General features: G+C 40.9%; 1 protein-coding gene across 1 annotated transcript; it reads right to left on the bottom strand.

The window, feature by feature from the left end:
- Positions 1-1,670: 1,670 nt before the first annotated feature.
- Positions 1,671-6,204, bottom strand: LOC149322792 (nucleoredoxin-like protein 1). The gene is made up of 3 exons (XM_089483145.1): positions 6,169-6,204; positions 5,003-5,400; positions 1,671-2,018 (listed from the first exon to the last, which is right to left on the bottom strand). The coding sequence occupies exons 2-3, from the start codon at positions 5,326-5,328 to the stop codon at positions 1,721-1,723; spliced, it is 624 nt and encodes a 207-aa protein (XP_089339271.1). The 5' UTR covers positions 5,329-5,400; positions 6,169-6,204; the 3' UTR covers positions 1,671-1,720.
- Positions 6,205-11,344: the final 5,140 nt, after the last annotated feature.

Genomic DNA, 11,344 nt, shown 5'->3' with positions numbered 1-11,344 from the left:
TCTGTCCAAATCCAGCGTTTTATTCTACCTGTCCTTAGTCATCCTCTTTCTCAACGAAAAGGCTCTAAACAACTTAGCCTTTAGCACTCCTGTTGTAGAAAGGTGTTAAATCAGCATGTGTTTTCTTTTGGAAGGTTTTTGTGTACATGTGATCATGTGGGTATAAATGATGAGGATAATGTTACATCATAGTGCCAGCATAGTGGTATAGTGGATTGCACATTGGACTAGGACTCCTGAGACCAGGATTCAAATCTCTACTGGGCCATGGAAACCTACTGGGTGATTTTGGGTAAGTCACAGTCTCTCAGCTTCAGAGAATGGCAATGAAGAAGAAACTTGCCAAGAAAACTCCATGATAGGGTCGCCTTAAGGTCACCATAAGTCAGAAACAACTTGAAGGCAAACAACATATTGCATAAATAATATATTAGAATAAAATATGTTTTAGAGCAATGCTTCTCAAACTATCTGAAAGAGCAGCCCAGCAATTTCTCCCCCCCACCACCATGTGCCAGGAATCAATACCATATTTATGTCATAGTATTATTGTATTTGCAAAGTTTCCTGGCATCTCACCACAGACTGGCAGCTGATGGCTTGCAGACCGGCACTGGGTCATGGTCCACCACTTTCAGCTGTACTGTTTTAGAGTATTCACTTAAGAGAGAATGCATTTAAAATGCATAATTTTGTGAGGAATAAAATAGAAGAGCTCCTGTACCTAGTGTCTGCTAATCTGGCTCAAACTGTAGTTGAGCTTGGCTTAACTGAAAGACCCTGCAGTATGGAGAGGTATCAAGGGCAGCATGCATACCTGATCTGTATAAAGTGTGCCAAAAAGTATATTTGTGTATTTTTATTCATTTTGCCTGGTTTCTGCAGTTCATAGGGAAGGGGCAAGGTGGCATACCCAGTACTAACAGTGTACAGTGAAAAAACCCCTCACTGAACACCCTCATTTACACTCATGCACCTCCCAGTTTCTGATGTTTTATGAAAACAGTTACATAGCCATGTTAATCTGGAAAACCAGTATGCCAAGGGCTCTTGTAGCTCCTTTGAGACCAACTGAAAGAACGTTGGTCCTTGAACAAAAGAACTGCAAAGGAAGATTGGAAAGAAAAATGGCAGTATTGGAATGTATCCACAGCCCTGTTTTTTTGGCACAATTCACACATTATAACACTATCTAACTTCCCAGCCTCATGAGGACTCCCTTGACCCATTCGTCACATTTCCTCTCTCGTTCCCACACGATTTTCCAATACTCATTCATATGGTTATCTGCTCTCCTTGGGTTTAGGCAACATCCTTCCTCCTGCCTTTGTCTTCCAACGACCATTGTTAAAACTGAAATTGTCACCTCATCTCTATACTCACGAAAAACTCCCCACTCTGCTCCATGCATCTGATGAAGTAGGCTCAAGTCTATTAAAGCTCATGCTACCAGCTTCTTCTTTTTCACTTTGTCTCAAAAGTGCTACAAGATCCTTTGGAATACTAAATATCAATTAAACATCACTGACACACTGGCAAGAGTGTTTTTATAGATGTGAGAGCTAGACACATGATTAGACTTTCTGAAGACTGGTACTGTATCTCCACTTAATGACAATTGCTGTGCAGCTACAGTATGTCATAATACATATTTCTGATCACAGCTTGGGAATGGTCCAGCTCAGCTATGGAGAGAGTTCCATAGGGAAGTAATATCCCATCAGGAGAACCCATCAGCCTCAGACTCATCTTTGCCTATCTTTCTCTTTTTGTCCTTTGCCACTTTGTACTTGAATCGGCGGATGGGATCAGTGATGCTCCTCAAAGTCACAGGGTCAAAGTCCTCTGGCAACTGGAAGTTCCTCTCCACCAGATCGGCTGCCTCCTGCCAGTTCTTGAAGCAAGCTGGGCCAGCCTGCCTGATCTCCTCTACAGCATTTGCAGTGATGATGTCTCCATTTGGCTTCAGCACTACCACTACTGGAGGGGTCTTCACAGAAAATCTCAATTCCAGCTCCCTAGAAAAAGGTGTTTATTTGTTAGTTACATTTATACCCCAGCTTTTCCTCTATGGGCTCAATGTGATATACATGGCTTTCCTCATCTAACCTGTTGTATTATCCTTGCAACAATCATGTGAGGCAAAGGGAAAGATACTGACCCAAAGTCACCCAGTGGGTTTCAGGGCTGAGCAGAGAGCAGACCTTGGATCTCCCTACACTCAATTTACTACTCCACCTGGGTTCACGTGATATAGAAAACAGTGTTTCCAGATGAGTGGCTCTCAGAACTACCACTTAAAACTCACTGCCGCTGTCTTATCTTTCCATAAATACATTTCTCTGGTTAGAAACAAGAGGAAGGAGCACCAGGAAATCACCAGAAATATACCAACAGCAAACTTCCATGTCTGATAATTCCCTTAAATTTTGTGAATCGGGCAGGGTGATAGACCCTGGAAGGACCCAGCTTGCAAAGATTTTGACTAGAAGATTAATTTTCCTTGGAAGAATTGGAGCCTTTTTCTGGAAAGCTTTCTGAGGCATGATTTCGTTGCTGCCTGATGATTGCTCATTTCCTCTGTCCGACTACTATATCTGGGTGTAACTGAACCTTGTACTCAACATGAAGATGCAGCCTACTCTGGTACCTCTATGTCTGGACCTGCCTCTTCTCCTCCCACTTTCAGCGAGTAGGTTCGCTTACTTAGTGTTGTGATATCATCATATTATGCATTTCCTGCCTCCAGAAGCAGCAGCCAATGAAATGGGGCAGGAAAAGGCACATCAGGTCAGCCCTGTGACCTGGAGGGAACTGAGCAGAAAGATGTTCTTGTCAGTAGCAGCCCCATGCTGAGCATAATGCATTGTTTTGAAGAGTGCTCACTCCATCAAAAATAATAACAGAAGCAAAGAAATAAATGATGTTCTTTTGATGCCTGTTTTATCGAAACATTTCCTGTATTGCTATGTACTTTATATGTATTAGCCTACTAGCCCCACCACCTTTCCCTTCTCCTTTTATGTATTAGCCTACTAGCCCCACCACCTTTCCCTTCTCCTTTTATGTCATGTCTTTTTAGATTGTAAGCCTGAGGGCAGGGAACCGTCTAATTAAAAAGATTGTATGTACAGCGCTGTGTAAATTTACAGCACTTTATAAATAAAGGTTAATAATAATAATAATAATAATAATAATAATAATAATAATAATGTACAATTGGCTCTCCTTATCTACCGATTTTGCATCCATGGATTCAAGTATCCATGGCTTTAAAATGTTTTTTAAAAATCCAAAAAGCAAATCTTGATTTTGCGTTTTATAAAAGGGGCACCACTTTACTATGGCATTGTATATAATGGGACTTAAGCATCCACGGATTTTGGTATCCATGGGGGGTTCTGGAACCAAATGCTAGCGGATACCAAGGTACCACTGTTTATACTATAGACAACAATGATGGTATTCAATCATTTTCAACATGTCACATAGTAATCCTATGTACATTTCCATAGCAGAAATTACAAATGTTACTTTTTAAAAATAAAACTCACAGAATCTCCCAGCCACAAGGCCAGAGACCAAACAGCAACAACAAACAAAAGGTATTTGGGAGTATTTTGCAAAGGGTTCAATGACACCCAGTCCTGGATGAGTGGATACACGACTGTCATCTTTGAACACACTGTCTGTCTCTCATCTACTATGACTTGTTCCATTTGTTCTTGAATGCTAATCTACAATGAGTTTTGAAACTGATAAGGTGCTTTCTTTTATTTCATCAGCTGTGGGTGACAAATGTGCAATTGACAGAGACAGCCTATTTATTTGTTATAAACAATCATCTGCATGCTTATAAACTGTAAGTGTGAAAATTATATTTTAAAAAGTTAAAATGGCACATATGCCACAATCTAATACAGAAGTGGTTCTCAAACTTTGATCCTCCTGGAGTTTTGAACTTGAACCCACAGAAGCCCTAGCCAGCTTGACTGTCAGGAATTCTGGGAGCTGAAGTCTAAAATATCTGGAGGATCAGAGTTCAGGAAACACTGAAATACAGGGATGAGAGCCAGTGTGGTGTAGTCATCTGAATATTGGATTAGGACTCAGGAACCTGGGTTCAAATACATGCTCACCCATGGAAATCCACTGGGTGAGCTTTGGCAAGTCACATTCTCTCAACCTCAGGGGCAGATAATGGTAAATCTCCTCTGAACAAAGCTTACGCAGAAAATCCCATGATAGGGTCATCATAAGTGAGAAAGAACGTGAAGGCAGAGAACAACAATACTGTATAGTGTTGTATGCTTCAGCCCAGTGATTTTATTACAAAAGAAACAACATACCAACTTCTTTATTTCAGTTAGTCTCAAAGGTGCTACAAGATCTCACTACATACTGAACATATAACCTAATAAATGGAGGGAGGGGGTAATCAATCACATAAAGGTAATAAAAACCACGATTGATCATCATGACTCCATGATTTTGCTACCTACTCCACCACAGGAGCAAGTCACTTCAAAATTAGTTCTGTCTCCTATTTCTGAGCACAGTTCTTTAAGTATCCCAGCTGCACTAAGCTAACCTTTCTGCTGCTGTGTTGGCAGCTTCTTTCTAGGAATTGAGGGCTGAGGGGAAATGGCTTGGCCTGCTCTCATGGATGCTCATTTGTTGGAGGTGTTTAAACAAAGGCTGGGCATACATGCTGTACCTGTATCCTGCATTGAACAGGGGGTGTAGACTTGATAACTCTTAAGATCTCTCCCAGTTTTAAGGTACGTTTGCTTTTGACAGCATCTTTTCATTCATGTGACATTTTTTCCAGCCATGTAAAGAAATAGCAGCTGCTCATAGCCACACATACAGTTGCTGTTAAAGATACAGCTACAATGACAGGTTGAAAAGTTGTCAGTAAACCATGCAAATTAAGCAGATGAGCAAATGGCACCTTATTCAGAACCAGAGCATTGCTCTGGTTAAACTGCAGAATTCTTACCTCTTGAACTCATCATGAAAGGGTAAAAACAACCACCTCTTGGGCATCGTTTTCAGAAACTTTTCTTGCTTCTCCTCAGTCTCGTCCAGTGACACATAGACCAGGACCAGCTGGGAGGCCCTCTCCACATAAAATTCATCTGTGAGCCTCACAAAAAATTCCTTCAGGATGGGCGAAAACTCCTTGCACTCAGGACACTCGCTGGAGCCAAAATACAGGAGCATGACTTTATTCTCCAGCGCACGGTTGAGTTCACGTTCCAGTTCCAACTCATCGCTATCCTTATTGTTCACAATCAGCATCTTGTTGATAAAGAGGGCAGCCATGGCTACAGGTAAGCCATGAGGCCAAAAGGACCATTCTTAGGAGAGACAAACACCATGTACCAGTTTTGAGCACTGAGGAATAAGACATTGACACCAACAGATTTTTTAATAATTTTACTACTCAGTTATAGAATTATTATTTTTAATTTAACAAAGGAGTAAATCACATATTCAACCTCTTGCCCTAGAGTTAGAAAAATGCATTTGTATTAGAAAATCTGGGGAATCAATGGGATAGGGGTGCACTAGGCAGTACTTCACACATGCACACCACTGACAAACAATACCCAGTTTACAACAAGGTTTCCTCTGAAGTCAGTGGCTTCTGGTGGCTCTGACTTCAGGGATGGTAAATCTGCTCTGGCTTTCAGTCTGACCTGCAAAGGAGCTATCCAATGTACTGAACCTAAAATAAGTTCATCATTTTGTATGGTTGCTTTAAAATTTGGACTCACACTCCAAATGTTGGGCCTGTTTTAGGACCAGCACCTTGGACAGCTCCTTTAAAGTTCAAACTGAAGGCCAGAGGAGATTTGCCACCCCAGCAACATTGGAACCAACACTCCCTGAAGAGCTAGATAAATAAGGCATTTCAGGTTAGGCCGGGCTTTGGCTAAACTCCAGTGTTATCATAACCAACAACATCAACAATAACAAATCATTACTACAGGCATAGAAGGGTATTAGGAACATGAAATCTAGTTTATATACTTAAGAGCTATGGTCAGATTTAATGTAGCTGGCAGATGTTAGGCAGCTTTCTCCCAAGGACAAGGACCCACAGTGTCCTTAAGAAATGAATAAGCAATCATGTTTAGATCCAGTTCAGATTTTGCTCACCTTGAAAACTCCTTTGTGCCTGAGAAGAAATGGTGAATCCTCACACTGCTTCAGAAAGACCCATCCAATTCAGTGGCCAATGGTAATGCCTCCCTTGCGGCTATAGTTTAGCACTCTGGGGCAAATAACCTTTCCTGATGGCTATAACAGCTCTACCTATTAATAGAAAAAATATCCAGTGCTTTAATCTTCTTAAAGTAGCCCTTGGGAGATAATATGACCAATGCATTGCTTCCCAGGAATCTATTTATTTTGATGACAGCTTGCTGGCCAGGCAGTGATCCTTGTGAAACAGAAAAGAGTAATTCTTCATTTTTCCTCCTGCACCGTCTTTCTTAAATGGACAGGAGCAACCTGTTGCACACTTGCCAAATAAATAAATCTATTGATAAAAAAGCGCATCTACCCTGCCTTTTCGTAAAGTGCCTAAGACAGCTAATCCATCAATAAAACAACAATAACCATATAAAAGCAGCCATAAAAAATGAAACAGCACATAAAACACAAGACCAAGCAGCTAAAAGTAAAGCTACGACTAGGAGGGGTAAAACAAAAACATGCCATCAACAGGGGGGATAAAAGCAGATCCTGAAAAGCCAAACTTCTAAATAAAGGAATTTTGTCATTGCAGTTGAAGGCCTCTGGAAATAATAATAATAATAATAATTATTATTATTATTATTATTTCCTGCCTCTCCCAAGGATCCAGGCGGGATTACATCAGTAAAAATGATACAATAATACAAAATACAATCAATAAAACACTAATACTGAATTAACCGACATTCCTATTAGTTCTCTAAAATAACAATTCATCAATTCATCAATAGTCAGCCATCATAGTCAGGAGTGAAGCAATCACCATAACCTTTTATATGGAGTCCGGTGGATAAGCCCGCCAGAAAGGGGCCAAGGTGGACTCTACTTAAGTTCCAGATACTGGGTACCAAAAAGAATCCCTGTTCCCTAGAAACCTATGTTGGTTTCTGCTAATGATCTTAATAAATGGGCAGAGCGTACCCTCCAACATTTCACAAATGTAAAACAGGGCAGATATAGCCAAGCAACATAAGAATGAGATGAACATACCAAAAGTTATTATTATGAAAGAACATACAAGTGAGGTGAGGCTGCAGCAGTTTGCTTTTGCTCAAGTTTACAGGGAAGGGCAAGATCCTGTTCTCTCCTCCCCCCCCCCCCCCCAGTGAATTGAGTTCAAACTACTTTTTCACTTTGAACCAGTTTGCAACAATTGAAGTAACCTGAGGACAAAGGGGGAAAGTGGGAAAAGGAGAGAGAATCTGGGACATTTTAAAAACTGCTGAAAAACTAAATGGATTGAGGATTAATTGGGGCTTTCCTTGCCACTTTGAGACAATTGGAGAGTATGGGCAGACATACCCTTATGGGATAAGATGATGTTCAGATCCCGTGATGCCAAAGCATCTAGTATGCATGAAGACGCTTTGGCTTTCCACATTTTTGGATGAGTTCCCACAAGCTTTTAACAGTGGCCAAGCTGGCAGGGACTAATGTGTGTTGAAGTTCAAAATAGTTAGAGAAGTGCTACTCAAAGAAGTGGTCCATATACCAGTGCTGGTCCATGAGCCACCATTGTGACTTTGCAAAAAAGAAAGAAGCAATTGTCACACATGGGAGGAACTATGTTACCAGTCCTTCTTGTTGCTGTGTGCCTTCAAATCCTTTCTGACTAATGGAGACCCGCCTAAGGCAAACCTATCATGGGGTTTTGGAGGCAAGATTTGTTCGGAGGAGGTTTGCCGTTGCCTTTCCCTGAGGCTGAGAGCATGTGACGTGCTCAAGGTCAGCCAGTGGGTTTCATGGCTGAATGAGAATCGAAACCTGGTCTCCAGAGTTGTAGTCCAACACTGAAACCACTAGGCCACCCTGGATTTACAGTCCTTGGCACATTAAAAAAAAATGCCAGTCCCACTATGAGATATAGAGGACCAGGGGTTTGCTAGCCCTGCCCTACAGAACTTTTAAATTAACTGCTACTTGGGGTTTGAAGGTTGTATATATCTCTCGACATCTTTGAGAATGGTGTCTTTCCCTGCTTCAATTTTTTTAAAACCAAACTGCCCCTCTGGCGGATTTGGGGGGCATTTTGCCATTCTTTCCCCCCTCTCTGGGCTGTTTTCTACTAGTGCCTTTTCAGGCCTTGTTCTGAAGTGAATCAAAGGTCACTTCTAATTCTGAAAATAGGCCTCTCCTGGGCCTAACACAGTTCAGGAGGGTCTCCTCAAATGGGGTAAGTCTTTCCCCAAACCCTCTAGACTGGAAAGTCGATCTTCCCAAAAAACAGTTTTGGAGACCACACATGACCCATGAGCTTCACTTCCCTTGCCCATACTTTGACTACCCTTGTGATGAGAAATTTCAACTACATCACAATAAGAGGTCGAGCCTTTATTTGTTGTGACATTACCCATAGTGTACATGGAGGACTGAGAATACCTGTCAATTATAATAAAATGAGACAAAGTCTCATACTTTTTGACACACAATTGTCTGCCTCCAAATGCAAGTTTTTAAAGAGAAGGCTTGTCTCTTTCTCTTCGCTGTTTGCCACAAGCCAGGATAAGCAGCCTTCCTCTGCATTTGGGCTATATACTTAAGACAGACATTTCAGATGAAAATGGGTGCATTTGCACTGTAGAAATAATGCACTTTGCTGTAGCTCCATCCTATGGATTCCTGGGATTGTAGTTTTACAAGATCTTTAGCCTTCTCTGCCAAAGGGCGCTGGTGCCTTGTCTACTGGGCAAGGTTTTCCTGTCTTCCTTTCCTTCATGATTCACTGTGTAAAACATGAGCCAAACAGTTGGCTGTTTGGGATACAAACTGACTCTTCTTCAAGGTATAATTAGCAATCCAGTCCAGCCCAATAGTCCAGTTAGGTAAACTTCATAAAATAAGGTTAAAACAGGATAATGAAGGAAAGCTATGACGCTGCATGGTAAAGCAGGCAAAGGCATCCTAGACCAGATATGTTGGTCTAGTGGCATCCCTATGTTGAATAATTAGAAGAGCAACTGGATAGAAACCCAAACACGATACTGTCATTTTGTGCAATACCTTGCATTGGTTAAGATGAACAAGGAGTGTTTTAAAAAATACTTTTATTCACATATTAAACATTTTCTCTGCATTATTTAGGATCTGTGACACATGTGTCTGTTTCCCAGTGAATATGCAGATTTTCCAAGGCTGTGGAAAATTGCTTTTAGCATAGAAGCGCACAGACATGCGCCTCTGGATATGTGAGACATGCAAAATGACGTGTTTTCAAGGCTTTGTTTTTCTAAACAAAGAAAAACATCCAACGATATCTCGCATCTTCCACAGCCTGCTTTTATCATCTGTTGGGGCCTCTTCAAAACACCTGGATAATCATAAGATCTTAGGATAAATAGAGAGAACTTAGTTCTGCTGTTCTGAAAAATAGATGAAAGGCCATAGGAACATCCTATTCTTTATCAAAACAAAAGAAGTTGAAAATTGTGTCCTTTCAAGATTTAGTAATCAAATAGTGCCTTTGATAAAAAAAAAAAATTAAAAATTGCTCTCAAATAAATAGGTATAATCCATTTCTTTTGAAAACAGTTGTCTTAGCACACAAACATAAAAGTTAAATTGTGTATTCTTTATGACAGCTCGCTTAGAAATAACCAGACACTGGAAAGCATTGTCTAAAGTAAGTACTGTGTCTGGGCTTTGTTCAATAACATATGGAGTACTGGACTTGATGGAAAATTTTATAGTAAAATGAATCTTTCAACAGATCTAGACAGACACTAAATAAATTTATGGCAACATAATTGACCTTTCCCCACTTTCTTTCTTTTTAACTTTTGTCTGCCCAGGTGGAGCATCTGATAGTTTGGAAAGGCTTAATTCAGTTGATGTGTTTGAAAACATCAATGGCAACCTATGTCTCATCACTGACTGAAACCAGAGACAACAATTTGCAGACTTCATTCCCAGTGGAAATCACAATAGCATGGACATCCAAGTTGGCCACTGCAGTAAGATGCTTGTGGATTCTTTAATCCTAATGTTTATTTTGAAGTTGCACTTTTCTTGCTCAATGATTGCATACAACACCTTTAAAATAAGTCAGTTAAAAAATTAAACAAACTAGTGCCTTTTCAGGAAATAATGTTGAACAAAGGTATAATTTTAAACCAGGGGTACTTCCAATGTTCAGATATGGTTGCACTGACATTGGAGGGTGCATCTACACTACAGAAATAATGCAGTTTGGCATCACTCTAAATGCTGTAACTCAGGCCTATGGAATCCTGGGATTTGTAGTTTTACAAGGTCTTTACCCTGCTCTGCTGAAGAGTGCTGGTCCCTCGTTAAACTACAAATCTCATGATTTTATAGGATGGAACCATCCTGGATACCAGTTAAAGTGGTATCAAACTGCATCATGTCTACAGTATAGATGCACCCTTAGTTTGGCAAAAAGAAAAGACAAGACAAAAGGATGTGGGGGGGGGGGGGAGGGAAGAGTCCCTTCTTTTATCAAATCTCTTCCTATTTCACAACCAAGGAGGATTAAAATGATGGCTTTACTTTATGGCAAATGAAAGTGTGGGTAATAAGGGTTGCCTCCACTGCAATACTGAAACACAGGGCAACCTTTTACAGCAGTTCAGCAGACTTACAACTAACTCTTCAGATCCTTTGGACATGAACTCCCCCAGTCCCTTACCATTGGCCATGCTGGCTGGGGTTGCAGGGAGTAAAACTGTGTGCCATTGAGATATGCCTGTACTTCAGAGGAAGGCAATGCCATTTAGCAAGCCACTTCTAAGTAATCCCTGCTAAAGAACATCCTGTGACACTAAAGGCCCATATTGCTGCTGCTGCTACTACTACTTTTGTTGTTGTGTGCCTTCAAGTCATTTCCGATTTATGGTGACTTATCCGACTTGTCATGGGGTTTTCTGGGCCAGTCCCCTGAGGCTGAGAGAGTGTGACTTGCCCAAGGTCACCCAGTGGGTTTCATGGCCGAACCAGGATTCAAAAACAAAACACACTGCAGAAGTAATCCAGTTTGAGACCGCTTTAACTGCCGTGGCTCAATGCTAGGGGATTCTGGGAACTGTAGTTTTGTGGGACATTTAGCTTTCTCTGTCAGAGA

Source organism: Sceloporus occidentalis, unplaced genomic scaffold (assembly GCF_023333645.1).
Source record: "Sceloporus occidentalis isolate IW3139 unplaced genomic scaffold, rSceOcc1.0.p SCAF_1, whole genome shotgun sequence".
NCBI classification, from domain to species: domain Eukaryota; kingdom Metazoa; phylum Chordata; class Lepidosauria; order Squamata; family Phrynosomatidae; genus Sceloporus; species Sceloporus occidentalis.
Note: the sequence above shows the minus strand (reverse complement) of the source record. Positions and strands in the feature narration are given on the sequence as shown.